The sequence below is a fragment of the Polyodon spathula genome, chromosome 1, assembly GCF_017654505.1.
Source record: "Polyodon spathula isolate WHYD16114869_AA chromosome 1, ASM1765450v1, whole genome shotgun sequence".
NCBI lineage: Eukaryota > Metazoa > Chordata > Actinopteri > Acipenseriformes > Polyodontidae > Polyodon > Polyodon spathula.
In genome coordinates, this window is record NC_054534.1 from 109,476,944 (window position 1) to 109,494,468 (window position 17,525).

The 17,525-nt window shown below is 41.6% G+C and overlaps 1 protein-coding gene across 2 annotated transcripts in view; it reads right to left on the reverse strand.

Moving 5' to 3' along the window:
• Positions 1–3,675: 3,675 nt before the first annotated feature.
• Positions 3,676–17,525, reverse strand: part of znf638 (zinc finger protein 638) — a 96,163-nt gene continuing 82,313 nt past the window's right edge. For both annotated transcript variants that reach the window (XM_041245844.1, XM_041245936.1), the window contains exons 15-24: positions 16,535–16,666; positions 16,017–16,145; positions 14,213–15,664; positions 13,849–13,911; positions 12,008–12,532; positions 11,510–11,813; positions 10,699–11,136; positions 8,133–8,246; positions 6,175–6,296; positions 3,676–3,962 (exon numbers count right to left, since the gene is read on the reverse strand). In XM_041245844.1, the coding sequence (XP_041101778.1) occupies positions 3,912–3,962; positions 6,175–6,296; positions 8,133–8,246; positions 10,699–11,136; positions 11,510–11,813; positions 12,008–12,532; positions 13,849–13,911; positions 14,213–15,664; positions 16,017–16,145; positions 16,535–16,666 (3,330 nt within the window). In that variant the 3' untranslated portion in view covers positions 3,676–3,911. The remainder of the gene's footprint in view (positions 3,963–6,174; positions 6,297–8,132; positions 8,247–10,698; positions 11,137–11,509; positions 11,814–12,007; positions 12,533–13,848; positions 13,912–14,212; positions 15,665–16,016; positions 16,146–16,534; positions 16,667–17,525) is intronic.

Genomic DNA, 17,525 nt, shown 5'->3' on the forward strand with positions numbered 1-17,525 from the left:
TAAACTGCGTAAATTTCAATAAAAACTGGAAAAATGGAGGTGTTCCAAAACTTTTGACCGGTAGTGTGTGTGTGTGTGTATGTATATATATATATATATATATATATATATATATATATATACACAGTTATGGAAATGTATAATTTCTAGAAATTTCTCGAAAACAAATAATTCTAGAAAAAATCTTTTGTAGCAAATTGCTTTTGTGGATGAGAAAAAAAAAGTTACAATTGATCACTACAACTACTTATTTTAGCAATTTTTTTTGCAAAACTCCAAAAATGCTAATTCAAAAGTATTCATACCCTGACAAGGAAAATGAAATGAATAGCTAGTTGAGACACCTTTAGCAATAATAAGCTCTTTTAAACGATTAGGATATATGTCAGTGAGCTTTTGACATGATTCTTTAGTGATTTTTCACCATTCTTCAACGCACAATTGTTCCAATTCATTCACATTTCAAGGACGTCTCTTGTGCACAACCTTCTTAAACTCATACCAAAGATTCTCAATCAGATTTAGATCAGATCTTTGACGAGGCCATTCCAGAACCTTAATTTTATTCTGAAGTAGATGGTTTGATATGTGCTTTGGATCATTGTTGGAACATCCAGTTGCGCTTTAAACCAAGTTATGTAGCGGTGGCTTCAGATGATTGGCCAATATCTTTTTGTATGCTATGGAATCCATTTTACAATGCACTGGAACTAAATTTCTTGTGCCATTAAAGGAAAAACAGCCTCATAGAAGTATATTACCACCTCCATGCTTGACAGTAGGTCTGGTGTTCTTTTCTTTGCACACTTCACCAGACTTTCTCCAAACATAAAGACTATCAGCTTGACCAAATAGCTAGTTTTTTGTTTCATTCCTCCTCAAAACCTTTGACATGAACTCATATCCATCATTCAAAAGCCATTTTGCAAACTTTAAGTGATTGTCCATATGACGTTTTCTTAAGAGTGTCTTTTTCCTTGATTGAGACCTTCGCCATGCAATACTGGACCTGTGGTTGAAATGGAAACCCTACTCCCACTTGCAGACAATTCACTTTGAATATCTTTGGCAGTCAATCTCTGATTGTTACTAACCTTAATTCCTACAATTCATCTACATTTTCTTGGTGAAAGAACCTTCTATCTTCCAGACAGAGAGAGCATTGTGACAGGACCACGAGTCTTATACTTCTTGATAATAGAAACAATAGTTGAAATTGGGAAACTCAAATGCTTGGAAATCTTGTATCCTTCGCCAGCTTTATGACAATAAATAATGTTCTGCCTAAGGTCTTCACATAGGTCTTTACTTTTCCCCATATTGACTTATTGGTAATGACAGCAATCATCCTATGCCTAACCCTTATACTCTCTCAGAATGTTCACCTCAATCCAACATTTTCTAGACTTTCTAGACTAGAATTAGGGTCTGCAATATTTCTGCAAATCTGCAATTTCTGCAATTATCGTTCTGCAAAACTTCTGCTACAAAATATTTTTCCTAGAAGTATTTGTTTTCGAGAAATTTCTATTGTAAACTTTTGACTTCAACTGTGTGTGTGTGTGTGTGTATGATTGTTTGGATGCCTGACTTCTTGATACAAATGTCAATACAATACAGCAACATACGATTATAAAAACATAAAACCTAAAGAATCCAGGACTAGCTGATTGATCTGTCAAGGTCCACACGATTAGGTAATGTATTCTATACCCTCGCCCCTGTCTGAGTGAAGACATACAACAGGCCCCTAGTTTGGAGTTGATGAACCACAGATGTTTTTAAACGAGTTTTGATGATGGGATCTAAGGATTGTGGGGAGCGATCCTTTCAGCACCCTGAGAAGTCTGCAGCAAGGGTAGGAGCGGGTTGTATAGGTGTTATTGAACCCTCTCGCCAGTTTGTGTGGCAACTCTACGTGTCGTTTCTGACCAGCTGAGCTGACGACACAGTGATTGAGATGCTAGTATCTAATATAAATAATAGACCAGTGTCAGGTATGAGTGGCACCTGTTTTATTTGATATCCTTAGCTTTATAAATGGAAAATAATCAGGCTATGGAACGATACAGTATGCACAAATGGGAACGTGAGTTAAACGGATAACACAAGTGCTACTTAGTATTACTGTTCCATTATATTTTGTGTTTTATGTTACACTCAGAAAACTATGTTCATACACAAAGGCACAGAATAAAAACACCACCACAGAACAGCCACACTTCTTCCCTCTTCCACTGAACTACAAAGCAGTTATTTTTCTTTGACTGTATGACTGCCTGTGCAGAAGGAAGATCAAAGGTCTAGAAATAATGTCAGTCCAGTACTGGAAGCACATTGTTTCAGTTCTGAAAACAGCCTTTTTCAGGAAGCCAAAATCACAAGATAAAGTACGCACTGACACACGGTCTCAGAGAAAATCAAAAGATGTGAACAAAAAAGTGAAGCCAACACCAATAAGGGTTTGGTCTTTATTACCAGTAAACAGACAATTCCACATTAGGTCGCTTAAGAATAATACCACAGGGTTTTAGTTATTTATTTTTATTCTACAAATAAAGTATACAATTCTTCACAACTGATTTGAGATTGGGGCTATCAAAATAAATAAATAACAGCAGCAGTGGCAGATATTGTCCGTGTCCACGTGTGTGCCTGGTCAGTGTGAGGATATGTCGCACAAATAGTTTCTGAACATACCCCAGTGAAGAGCCTGATTGTTCCTGGTATGATGAGGGAGGTAGTACTGAATCCCTCCCTCAAATACATGTGTACTTACACATAATTACGTTACTATACACTTATAATGTACTTTGTGCATTTTTATTTGTATGATATAATAATAATAATCTATTTTCATATAGCACCTTTCAGTGATCGATCCACCATCACAAGTTGCTTTACAGAGGCAGGCTGTGAACTGTGCATTATATGCAGTGTCACTTACAATAGGACATTGATTTAACATCTTATCAGCAGGATGGAGCACAAGGAGGTTAAGTGACTTGCTCAGGGTCACACAGTGAGCCAGTCCGTGGCAGGATTTGAACCGGTGACCTTCTGGTTACAAGCACTGGGCTTTAACCACTGGACCACACTGCCTCCTAGTTAACCCTACCCCCAGAATTTAACCCTTTTCTGATAAAATTGTGTTACATATGTGGTGCAAAAATATTTACACATTAAGTACATTGTAACCATGTATAACAACATTGTATTTACCATGTTTAGCTTCACGCCCTTCGACTCTTTGGAACTCTCTCCCAGCTTTGGTTTCGCTCCCACCGTCGCTCGCTTTAAATCAACTCTCAAGACGCACCTGTTCTCTCTTGCTCTCCATGCTCTTTCAGCCTGATATCTGCAATTAGCTGCTATGTTGCTGCTACTACTACATGTATTATGCTACTATCATGTATTATGCACTGTTTTTTTACTGTATATCATGTATTATGCATTTCTCTGTATTTAAAGTATTATGGATTTTCTTGTTAATGCATCTTGTAAAACACTGTGATGGCGGTCCACTACGAAAGGCGCTATATAAAACTGATGTAAATACACAGTAAGTAGAGACATTTGAAAGAGAAGTGTTACTGGACTTTGTAAGGTGGCGGCTGCTAGGTGCCTGCTGGTGCGTTCAATGCAAAGCTTAAGGTAAACAACACAAAGACAAAACCATGTACAGGAAGGTTTATTTGTGCACTAAAACAAATTAAAAACGGAACAGTGCTTTAACAGTTAATGACTGTTCAGTTACTGCATTGCAAACCACTTTAAATAAAATTCCTTTCTTCGCAGGTCCAAGAGGAAACAACAAAAATGCACAGCGACATCATTAAACTGGACCCATAAATGAATTAGAGAGAAAAAAAAAGGGGGATCTGAAAAATAAAACGCTTTCTTGAACTTCCTCATTTGCTTGACTCCAAGCTGGCTTGAGCTCTCTGCTTCTTCATGTATTTCTGCAATTGCAAAGAACACATTTTAATATTCAGAAAACAATCGCAGCGCTCCAAATGTTTTAGCATTCCCAACATATAACTGTTATTAAATGTGCCGTGGTGCATGTGTCAAATTAGTATTTTATTAAAAGGCACTGGACTTTAAAAAGTAGTAAGCTTCAGATTACTGTGCCCTTGCATGTTTACCCGGGCTAGTTTTGGATATGCCTTTCTTCCATTCCAATCCAGTGGTGTGCTGCTGGAATTCAGGACGGAGCCGCGCTTCAGTACTTCAAAAAATACCGACACAGATACGTGTTTTATAACAACTTGAAAATGTCAGAAATACTGTTTGGACCCTGATTTCCATGAGAATGCCTTACGAGGATGTCCCTCAATAAACACATACCACAAACAATCATTCAATATCCTGTCTATCAGCTAAATCAACCAGTGTCTATTAGTAAGTGCCAGCACCATCTAGTCTTCTGCAGTGTAATACCACACAAACAAAACAATTCAATACGAGACACTTCAGCTGATTTAGCCTGTTATACACACATACACTTACATACATTTTATATATATATATATATATATATATATATATATATATATATATATATATATATATATATATATATATATACACACACACACACACACACACACACACACATAGTGGACAACAAAATGGAAACACCAATGTAAAGTCACTTAATAGGGCGTTGGGCCACCACATGCGGCCAGTACAGCCTGTATGCCCTGTGGCAGAGTCTACCAGCCTCTGGAATTCTGCAGGAGGGATGCGGCACCATTCTTCCACGAGAAAGTCAATCAACTCACGCCTGGTTGATGTAGGTGGAAACGCTGTCTCAGGCGTCATTCCAGAATATCCCATAAATGCTCGACTGGGTTCAGATCTGGTGACTTGAGAAGGCCATGACATATGGATAACATCAGTGTCATGCTCATCAAACCATTGGGCGATCACAAGTGCTCTGCGGATGGAGGCATTGTCATGCTGAAAGACCCCCCACCCCCCCACCCCCAGCAGGAAAGAAAGGCTGAAACATGTGGTGAAGATGATCACTCGGTACCATTAAGTAGCGATTAGCATTGATCTTGCCTTCTAAGGGAATGAGTGCACCCAAACCATGCCAGGAAAAAGCGCCCCACAACATTACAGAACCACCAGAACCCTTCACTACTGGAACCAAGCACTCCGGGCTGTAGAGTTCTTCAGGATGGCGCCACACCTGCACTCGTCCATTTGTCGAGAACATAGTGAAGGATGATTCATCTGACCATATCACATTTCTCCACTGCTCGGAAGTCCATTGCCTGTGCTCTTTGCACCACTGAACTCGCAAACATGCATTAACAGGTGTGATGAGCAGTTTGTGCACTGCATCTGTGGAGTTCTCGGCAGACCGTTTTTGATGTAACTGGCTGCTCGAGCCCCAGGTTTAAAAATTTGCAGTCTATTGATCTGCAGTTGCTCGCCTGTTTTACCTTGCACTTCGAAATAATACATGGATATCACAATCCTGGAGTATGCGCTTCTTCCCATTGTTGTCCTTTGCTGATGATGTCTTTCCCTCTAGTTCCATGCCGACATCACCTTAGACACCGTAGCTTGTAAAATATCAGCAAGTTCACTGTTTTGGTCACTGAAGCTCCTGCCAAATGCGCCCCAACAGTCACCCCTCTTTCAAAGTCACTGAGGTTTCCTCTTGCAGCCATGCTAGCCATAATTATAGCTTGTCCAGCATTTTTTACACATGACCCTAAGCATGCTGGGATGTTATTTACTTCATTAACGCATGGACCACACCTGTGTGGAAGCCCTTTCAATATACTTGGTGTCCCTCACTTACCCAGGTGTTTCCATTATTTTGTCCACTACCTGTATATTACATGCAACTAGAACTGAAGATCAGATCCTGAACGCACATGAAAGCACCTTAACACTGTCTGATTTAACAATAAATAGCACTGAGTAATTGCATCAATCACCAGTATGGTGCTTCTCTAGGTGGGGATCACAGAAATTCTCTCAGGATCTTGACATTTCAAAACGGTCATGTGGAGATCACAAGATAAATTCCATGATCTCGATAGAAGAGCATGATTGTGAAAAATGCGGGCGGTGGGGGGGCATGTGTTTTTAATGAGCCCCCTAATAAGTGATTCCAATACGTGCCCAGCTTGCCACACAAGCCCAGCTTACCTCCATGTTTTGATAGTGCCGTAGGCTGCTGCAGTGGTTCTTCTTTGCCACCTCCTCGTTGGAGTAGAATAAAGTGCACAGCTGGCAAAAGAATCCTGTCTTCGAGACCACAAACTCCAAGCCTGTAAAGACAAAAGGGAGGTACATTGGATTGGAACCGCATACAACGTTGCCTCGAAGCAGCACGTATTAAAACGAGAAACGTATGTCAAAATGTATTGCACGGCAAGAGTCTATTTTGGCAGAAACATAAGGACTGGAAGAATTTTTTCTTTTGAACTATAACCATGTGATGCATATTCCCTGAATATGATATTAATACCTGAACGTGTATTACAAATAACTGGAGTAACTAACTAACTAACTAATTCTGTGTCTTGTCAAAAAGGGGACACTCCTGCAGATATTGAACTGGGTGACAAGGGCTAGGTGATATCTGCTGGATTAGGCTGAAAGGACAGCTGAATTATGTACAGATAATGCACAACTACAAAAAGCTTTTGACGCAAGGAAGACAAAGTATCTCTGTCCCAGAGGAAAAGGACAAAAAACAAAGGACTGAGTTTTAAAGAGGCAAGATACACAAATTACCTTATGCGAATAGCAGCATGGAAAGACTATAAATATCCAAGCAAAACTAAACACTGCACTGCTAAACAAGCTGCAACTCCAGGACTCTGCCTGAGAACAGGACCCAAGAGAAAGCAAGCTGCAAGCGAGTCAATGACCAAATGTGACAAGACTGAGGCACGTATGGAGGACTGCTGTAAAATACTTAGGCAAGTCTGGGTCTTCTGTACATCTAAAGCTACAGTATCCAAAAGACTGTGCTCTACTACCTGCGTAGCTAAAGATTCAGCGAAGAGGACAGGGGATCGGCACTGTTGTGGTTCCCACCAGGGACTTTGTTGCAGTTTGTTAACTCTATTGGGAATTGAAGACTTTGTTGCTGAGAGGAGAGCCTTTTATACTGGACACTTCAACAGATTTGAGTTTCCAAACCAGCCAACCAAAAGTCTAAGCCTCAAAAGGAACCATGGAGTATAAGTTCAGTTGCATTGTCCTTTCATGGAACTAAATTCATTGTAACATTTATATATAACTGAACTATTAATTATTTACTTTGCCCACCCAGTGTGTGAAATTACTTATAGTTACTTCATTGTTTCACTAAAAGTTATCTACCTCATATTGTTGTATAATTAATTTATTTTAAAAAGTAGACGTGCTATATCCTTAATCAATATACCATTTGTAAGTTTAATGTGCTATATTCCAAGATTGTCAGTTTATGCTGTGTGTGTGTATTTGCAAGTTACATCACAGTGCTGGGTGCTGCTGTGTGTTTGAGTATGGACAGTGCCATATTTCACTGGCTCTGCTAGCTGCTTGAATGCAGGGTGAGGGCTTTGACTTGAGCTTTTGTGCTTAGAAATGAAGATTTACTTTCTGGTTTGTTTAATTTTGGTGTACTTAATAAAATACTACTATTGATTAAACATTCCTTGTGTCTGCGCGTGTGTGTTCATAGTAAATCATCGATCTTGTCAATTAAATATTTTTATAGAAGTAAATCAACCTAGATAAACTGACAAACAAAACAAACAAAAAATCATATCCAAACATGACACAAAAACAAGTCTAGGTTTCTGACACTGTAAAATCACAGTCCAAGATTCTGTTCATTTTAGTTATAATTGTAAAAATCTGAAGTGTGACATATGGCTGCCTCCACCATACCCATCTCCAGATACTGCAATACGCTTTTCAGATGAAGATTAGCACGACAGGAGTGCTCCAGTATTGCCAAGGCATTTACAATGACGTACATATACTAACCTAGCTCTGCTGTCTGCTCCCCCTCTCCTAGCAGGATGGGCAGTTTCTCCGAGTAGGGAGGCAAGTAAAGTCACCCGAGACACAGTAAGCATTCTCATCACATGTATTGAACGTCTTACCGATGGGATTGTCTTTGTCGAACGGAGGCAGCGTGAAGGGATCCTCGTGGGGGGAAGACGATCTCTCTCGCTTGGCTTCCGATTCCTTCACTGCATCTCTTCTCAGCTTTGAGTCTTCAAAACAGAACAGGGAGGGAACGAATGAATTAGTGAGTGAGCGAGTGAGTGAATGTATACATACACCACTTCCATTGAATGTTGGTGTTACTTATTTTATTTGTATAGCGTTTTTTATTGCAAAGCACTGTACAGTGCATAGCACAAAAAAGAACACACCACAATACAATGTATAGCATGTCACACATACAACTGCCACAGTCAGACCATTTAAATAACAGTATACACAATACAAAAGCAAGCGTTAGTACTGGACGCCCTCGTAGAACATTAGAAAGGCCAAGAGAGAAATAGAAATGAACATTGCTAAGGGAGCTAAAACCAATTCCAAAATGTTCTTCCAATATTATAATATTATTATTATAACAATAGCAAATATATTAAATGATTATTTTTCACAAGTTTTTACAAAGGAAGATACTGACAACATGCCCCACATGTCATCCAGTTCCTATCCAGTTTTAAATAACTTTAGCATAACTGAGGCAGAAGTGTTAAAGGGACTAGGAGCTCTTAAAATAAACAAATCCCCTGGGCCGGATGAGATCCTCCCAATAGTACTCAAAGAAATGAAAGAAGTAATTTACAAACCGCTAACCAAGATCATGCAGCAGTCTCTTGACACAGGGGTGGTACCGACAGACTGGAAAATTGCAAACGTAATACCGATCCACAAAAAGGGAAACAAAACTGAACCAGGTAACTACAGACCAGTAAGCCTGACTTCTATTATATGCAAACTTATGGAAACTATAAGAAGATCCAAAATGGAAAATTACCTATATGGTAACAGGGTCCTGGGAGACAGTCAACCTGGTTTTAGGAAAGGGAGATCGTGTCTAACTAACTTGCTTGATTTTTTTGAGGATGCAACATCGATAATGGATAATTGCAAAGGTTTATTTGGATTTCCAAAAGATCAATTCTCAAACTGAACGCAGTTGGGATTCAAGGAAACACATGTACATGGATTAGGGAGTGGTTAACATGTAGAAAACAGAAAGTACTTATTAGAGGAAAAACCTCAAAATGGAGTGTGGTAACCAGTGGTGTACCACAGGGATCAGTATTAGGTCCTCTGCTATTCCTAATCTACATTAATGATTTAGATTCTGGTATAGTAAGCAAACTTGTTAAATTTGCAGACGACACAAAAGTAGGAGGAGTGGCAAACACTGCTGTAGCAGCAAAAGTCATTCAAAATGATCTAGCCAAGATTCAGAACTGGGCAGACACATGGCAAATTACATTTAATAGATACAAGTGTAAGGTACTGCACGCAAGAAATAAAAATGTACATTATAAATATCATATGGGAGATACTGAAATTGGAGAAGGAATCTATGAAAAAGACCTAGAAGTTTTTGTTGACTCAGAAATGTCTTCATCTAGACAATGTGGGGAAGCTATAAAAAAGGCTAACAAGATGCTCGGATACATTGTGAAAAGTGTTGAATTTAAATAAAGGGAAGTAATGTTAAATCTGTACAATGCACTAGTAAGACCTCATCTTGAATACTGTGTGCAGTTCTGGTCACCTTGCTATAAAAAAGATATTGCTGCTCTAGAAAGAATGCAAAGAAGAGCGACCAGAATTATTCCGGGCTTAAAAGGCATGTCATATGCAGACAGGCTAAAATAACTGAATCTGTTCAGTCTTGAACAAAGAAGACTACGCGGCGACCTAATTCAAGCATTCAAAATTCTAAAAGGTATTGACAATGTCGACCCAAGGGACTTTTTCAGCCTGAAAAAAGAATCAAGGACCAGGGGTCACAAATGGAGGTTAGACAAAGGGGCATTCAGAACAGAAAATAGGAGGCACTTTTTTACACAGAGAATCGCGAGGGTCTGGAATCAACTCCCCAGTAATGTTGTTGAAGCTGACACCCTGGGATCCTTCAAGAAGCTGCTTGATGAGATTCTGGGATCAATAAGCTACTAACAACCAACGAGCAAGATGGGCCGAATGGCCGCCTCTCGTTTGCAAACTTTCTTATGTTCTTATAACTATTACAAAGTTTACCAATACTGAATTAAAAGAAATGTTCAAAATATATAGCCCTCCAACAGAGGGACCAGAGCTCATGCAGATGTCTGTCACTCTGATACTACATGGAATACAAGGAGGACATTTGGCTGTAGAGCTGCTAAATTACGGAATGCACTGCCTGTTTGTCAGGAAATCTGGGGCAGTTACAGTTTAAGTGAAGACTTAAAACGCGCTTTTATAAAATGGCTCTTATTTTAGTGGGTTTTAATGTAACTTTAAAATAGCTGCTTTTGCAATCTGTTATTTGAACGGTCTGACTGTGGCAGTTTTGTGTGTGACACGCTATACAATCGGTTTGTTATTTTTCTGCTATGTACTGTACAGAGCTTTGCAACACTTATATAACAAGCACTGTATAAAAGCAGTAACTAATAAATATGACCCTGTGCCGGTTACCTTTCCCTGATGTTCCTTTTGCAGGGGGCTGGTTGGTAACTGCAGATTCTCGTATCTCTGGTTCCTGTGTAACAGCATGGCTCCCCTCTCGCTTCGTCTCCAGCTCTGTCACTTTTGAGTCGCCCTTTTCAGGACCAGGGGGCGTCGTCTCCTCACAGGGCTCCATTTTACCGAGCGGTTCATTGCTGGACTCGCCCCCAGGCAGAGTCGTTGAGTCTGGTTCCATTTGCACTTTCTCTTTGGTCTCGGTCACTGTTACGGTGGAAGCGCACTCTCCAGTCTCGCTCTCCTTTGCTGGTTCTACAGCCCCAGAAGTAGCGTCGCTCAAAGGCACTGCTGTAGGTTCAGTCCTCTCGGTCACCATCTCTTCCTCTTTCACCTCTGCAGCCATCGCCGCCTTGACAGCTTTGGGTCTGCCCCGGGTGGACTTTCTTACTGCTTTAGTTGCGAAAAACACATAAGGGTAGTTGGAAATTCTTTCGAGATCTAATTCTTCAATAACTTTTATTAACAATACAATATTGCTTCAGGAGGGAAGTTTCATGCAAGGCATGGAGATTGTTAAATTCAATCAGGTTAAAAAGGTATACATTTGTATCCAATAATTAGTATTTTTCATTTTACAGTGCTCCCTCCATTTCACCATCTGCCTTGCACATGAAAAACAGTAACATACTGAAAACAGCAGGTCCTAGCACCTGTACAATTAACTGTCCACACGCACTGTGTATCTTATTTTTCCAAGGATACACGTTTCATTTGGGTCAGGTCAATGATGAAAATAGCGCCCTCGAAAGAGCTCATTGCTTACCAGCAGCCTGCCTGCCCTTTTTCCCACGGGGGCGCCCGACTCTCTGCTTGGCTGCTAGGGGCTTCTTGCCTGCAGGCGGTGCTGCAGGAACTTGCTCCTCTTCCTCCTCATCCTCCTCCCCATCATCCTCCTCCTCCTCTCCCACCTCATCCACAGTGACAAAGCTCAAGCCCTCCACAGTGTGCTCTCCTCCCTCCTTGGGCAGCGCACTGGTGTCTGCAGAAGGGGGAAGACCGCTCTCTTCCTCCCTCAAGGCATTCTCCTCCTCATCCTCCTGCATCTCATCCAACGTCACCAGGGAGTGCTGAAATGAGATGAAAATATTTGCATTCATACAATGACTCCTCCAACAACATTTTTTAAGGATTCAGAAAACAGGGCTATCATAGTCTCAAATTAATTACATAAGTTCTTTTGCAGTTTAAGGTTTGCAACACGTAAGGTAAATAAATTACCCTAACAGACTGTCTAGTGAAAAACAATACAAATCAAGGATACCTCAGCAGGCAGACAGGCCCCCGATTCTCCTCCATCACCATCCTCTTCATCCACAATCTCATCTAGGGTGACCAGAGCCTGCATGTCTCCCTCTACCTCCCCTCCCTCCACCTCGTCCACAGTAACCAGTGCCTCGGGGTCCTTCACTCCAGCAAGCCCTGGTTGCACCTCTTCTTCATCGTCAGGGTAATCCTCTTCCTCCTCGCTCACCTCATCCAGAGTGACCAGTGCGGCAGCCGCAGACTCACGCTCCTTCCTGTTCTGCGGCTTACTCTCAGAGGATGAGGCTCCTGGCGTTTCTCCCTGCTTGTGTTCTGCTGCCGGAGCCTCAGTCTCAGCTATTCTGCTGCGCTTGGCTGCGGGGTCTGTGCTAGGCATTGAGTGGCGCCTGGGAGAGGGCTCCTTGCGTTTCACTCCCCCTGTCGCTTTCTCGAGGGGTTCCTGGGGGGCTGCTGCCTCGTCTCCCACCTCGTCCACGGTGACAAACTCATCCAGGTTAAAGGGAAACATCTCGTCATCCGCCTCCTGCAACGGAAGAGCGACATGACAGCTTTCAGACTGGCTAAATTGATTTTTACATTTCCCCTCACTATTGTTTGGTGTTTGTAATTACTCAGAGTGGTTCTGGGTTCTGTTACTCTTATATGGAGTTATTATTTCTCTTCTCAATCTGCCTAATCCCACATGCTGGGACTACAAAACCTTCCTCCTTAAATTGAAACACATGACAGTGTGCCCTCTCAGCCCCAGCGACTCTACACATACGGACAGGCAAGCTCAAAGCCAGGTTTAGAAACTCAGAGGGGTGTAACGATACAGTACCTATCCCTATGTGCACCCTGATACATGTGATGGTCCTGATGGGCTGCTTGTATGGTGCACAATAAAATTAAATGTTAATTTAAACTTACTATTTTGTAAAAGACAAATTTAACCCTTAGCGGTCCATTTATTCAGTGCTTTTATTCAGAGTAAAACAGCTTTAAAAAGGCACTGAATAGCAAAAGGACAGTACTGCATCTCCAGCCAGGCCCCACCACTTATTTGTATTTCACATCTTTTCATAGCTGTGCATACTGATAAACTCTCTCCTGATCACTCGTTTTATCACCAAAATCCTCAATAATGCGATCCAAGTCATTATTTTATTACTACAACATCTAAAATTTCTGCAAATGTCTGCGATATTCTTTGAGCACTGGACGCGGTAGCAGCTGTGTCCATGTTATCTCCGTGTATCGCTCAGATACAACCCCATTTTTTTCGGCTTCTCTCAGCCATTGGAAGGTTTTCCCAGCTTTTTCCAGAGAAAAAAACAACTAGAGACCTGTGCTTGATATCTTTTTGATGATGTCGAACAGAGTCCGACATCGGACTGGAAAGGGAAAATTGTAATGTCCGACCTGGTCAGACATAAGACCACACAGGGTTAAAAGCACTAAGGGCATTACTACTAATAAAACCAGACCGTGATATAAATAAAAGGGTCTGAATATCACGCCCGGGATTAGGGAAGACGGATAGAGGATGTGCTTTAATGCAAAGAGATAAATAGGAGTGCATATCTGAGCGTATTTGTACAAGTGACAGAGGCTGCCTCAGGAGAGCGAGAGATAGACTGGAATTTAGCACAGAGAGAGTGAGAGAGGTTTTCATTATTTTGTTTTGGTGTAATCTTTAACTGTTTATTTGACCTGTGCTAATCTGTGTCGTTGTGCTTTAGGTCAGCTCCTTCTGCAAGCCCTGTCACAAGCAGGACACCAACCAGTGCTTTCAGGAGACAATCTTCTTTAAATAAATAAATACCAAAGAAAGCTAGAAAGATACAAATGTTTTCTTACCGCTTTCACGTCTGTTTTTACATTGCTCCTTGTAGACCTAGTTGTCCTGCCAGAGCTGTAGCTCTTGAAAAACAAAATAGAGTTCAATTAAAACCACTTTATAAAACTTGCATCAACGAGCTGTCACTCAGTCCAGAAACCACTAGGAATCAAAGTAGTTATACAGGAAACCTTTAAAAGACTAAATATGAAAGCAGCTCAAACCATTTACACCAACACTGATTATACCACTAGGTGGCAGAAGATGTTCATACCCTAACTGTACCATGGCTCCTGGGAAGCCCAGGTGCCTATGTGCTTCTTAAAATTTGATTTAAAAGCCAAAGGGAGGAGCAGACCTGACACTTTCCTACAGCTCCCTTACCTTGTGTTTCTCCTCTCCATGGCTGGTTGCCTTTCTCTCCTTCTCTTGATGTTGCGGGGTACCCTTGACCTCCCGTCCCCTGCGGCCCCCTGCTGGGCTGCTGGCCTCCCTGCCCCTCCGATTCCCAGTCGCACTCCCCCTGCCTCCGCGTGCTGGGCTGGGCCGGCCCTCCTCTTTCTTGGGCTCCGTTTTGGCCGTTGTCCTCCTCGTCTCTCTGGTCCTGGGGGTCTTGTCTGCTGCCGCACTGGCCTTTGCCTGCGGACTAGATTCCTTGCTAGATGGCTTGGGAGTGTTCTTGCTTTGAACAGCTTTTGATTTTTCAGGAGCTATGGCGTCTTTGGTGTTACCAGTGGCTGCTGGCGTTTCCTCTTTGATTTGTGCTTCCGGAGTAGATTTGACATCAGAGGGCGTTGCCGCAGGTGCAGTCTCATTGCTGCCCTCAGAAGACTTGCCTGCATTCGAGACGCTCGCTTCTTGAGCCAGACCATCAGGCACACTGCCACTGGTTGATGTAGATAGAGCCCCACATTCTTGCACTGCAATTTCCAAGGCTTTTAGAACATCCTCTATTACCAGGGTGGACGCAGTGTCCATCACTTCAGGTGCATCTGGAGGAGCCTCTGTGCTCACCTGGGAGGCCGGAGCTGGCAGGGTTGTCGTCTCGTGAGTTTGAACTGCCTTTGCATCTCTCGAGGCTGCAGGGAGGACAGGAGCCACGAGTTCACTGGTCATTGTGCCATCGACTGTGGACGTGGTTGGACTTTCATTTGCTGGCTTGCTCGTTTGTGCAGGGGGGATAGTAACCATGACACTGCTTGTGGTCTCGCTCGTTACCGTGGACAGACTGCTATCTTTGGATTGGCTGGTAACCTCTGCTGGCTTAGTGGGTGTGGGGAGGCTGGTAATGGGAGTTGTAGGCTCACTCTTTGCTACTGGAAGGCTGTTAGCTGGACCTTCCTTGCAGGCTGCATCTGGTGGGCTGGTGCTAGGAGCCTCCGTCTTCGGAACTGCAGGTTTGCTTGGTTCTGTTGTCAGACCTCCAGATTTCTGCAAGCTGTCAGTCGCCGAGTTGGAGGCGCTTACAGCTGTACTTGTTTTTTTGAGGTCCTCTGCCTCCGAAGGTTTGCTTGTCTCTGCAGTCGCTGTGAGAGTGACTTTGCCATTGGTTTTCAGCTGATTTGAATCAACTAACTCAGCAGCTGCCGTGGGCTCACTAGCATTTGCTGTAACACTGGTTGAGTCAGGCTTGCTGGTACTTGTGGATAGAGGGGCAGGGTCTGGTTTGCTGGTAACTGCTGGTTGACTCTGCACCTTGGAGACAGATGGTGCTGCAGTGACAGAGGCTGAGCTGGGGGTAGGCTGAGCTGTAACTGCAGCCTTGCTTGAACCTGAACCTGCAGCTGTGGTCTTTTTGGGTGTTTCAACAGGTTTTTTAATTGGCTCTCTTTTGATCTGCAAGGTAAGAAATGGGATTACTTTTTGACTGCATATTTCAGTAAACATTACAGCTTAAAGCTGCAACCAATCCAATTGACTCAGTTATTGTATATCTGTATACAGATGGCTGTGCAAGAGTAAAACTTAATATCTACAGAACATAAGCAAAAAAAATCTCGATAGATAGCTCACTCTCTCTCATTACTAAAGGTTTCATGGGTTTTGCAGAATGTCAATGCACAGCACCTCACGAGTCCTCGTTCAACAAACGAGTCTATCTTCATAGCTTGTAATAACATTTTTTAATTCTGCCTAGTAACACAAGAACATATCTTTCTATGTTGTTTTACTGATTTCACATACACACCTCTTCCTTGGAGACTTCCTTCGGAGACATGGAGAACTGAAGGACTTTGTTTTGCATGGTGCAGGGGAACTCCTTATAGTAATTATACACCGTCTTGGCCACAGCTGGCGTCTCCAGTTCTATAATGATCTGCCGTTACAAAATAGAAACAAATTTGTAAAACCACAAAAATTAAAACACAGACTTCACCAGAAATATCAAGGCTTTGCCATCAGGGAAATAAAATAAATAAATAAATAAATAATAAATAAATAAATAAAACCTTGGTTATGACACGATAGGAGGGGGGGTCTTCATTGTCGAGATCACGAGAAAATCATTCCGTTATCTCGTGATCAAGATTTTTCAAGATATCGATATCTTCCGTTTTCCTGACAATTGATCTCTCTCAGGAAAACGGAAGTAATGACTTCATAGATTATCTCTCAATCAAAAGATAACGCACTGGTTTTCTCGTGATCTCAACATAACGTTACCTTGTTCTCAAACAGAGCGAGAGACTGATGACCTGCTGTTACCTTGTCTTTCAAACAAACAGAGCGCTTCACAGTCCCCAACTTCTTAACCATTTCAAGGAGCTCTTCAGTTACGTTGCCTTCGCCTGGCAAATTACTGATAGTCACTAACTTCTGTGGAAGCTTATCTATCTCCTTGGAAAAGAAAAGAAAAAAAAACATTGATTAGGTCTTTATGCCAGGGTAACCACCATAAATTACAACAGATCTATATTAGAGAGGTAATAAAACTAAGTGAAGGAATGAATGTGCAATTTGGTAGATGTCCACATCTTGGAATACATATCACTGACAGTACACACTCTCTTCAGAGATCCCCCCCTCCTCCCCCCGACACTGTCAATGAACTGGGAGACCAAGAGTCACAACACCTGCCCAAGATCAACAGATCAGTTTGCAGCATCTCCGTCATGTCAATTATTAATCAGTACAATAGAAAGTCACTGCACCTGCTCAAACAGAGTTTGTCAATTTTGATGCTCAGTATATAATGTAATAAAATAAACAATTGCTAAACTGGTGGAAGACAAATAATACAGCCTATATATTAATCAATATTTACTTTATACAGCGCCTTTCATAGAGGACCGTTCTAGTCCAATGGAAATTTATAATTTCTAGAAATTTCTCAAACAAAGAATTTTAGAAAAAATCTTTTGTAGCAAAAATTTTGCTTTTGTGGATGAGGAAAAAAAGATGCTACAATTATTTATTTTAGCAATTTTTCTGCAAAACTCCAAAAATGCAAAAGTATTCATTACACTGAAAAGGAAAATGAAATCAAGCTAGTTGAAGAACCTTTAGCAATAACAACCTCTTTTCAATTATTAGGATATGTCAGTGAGCTTTTGGCACGATTCATTAGTGATTTTTGACTATTCTTAAATAAAATTGTTCCAAAGATTCTCAATCGGATTTAGATCGGGACTTCCCACTTGCAGCCAGTTCACTTCGAATATCTTTGGCAGTCAATCTCAGACTGTTATTAACCTTC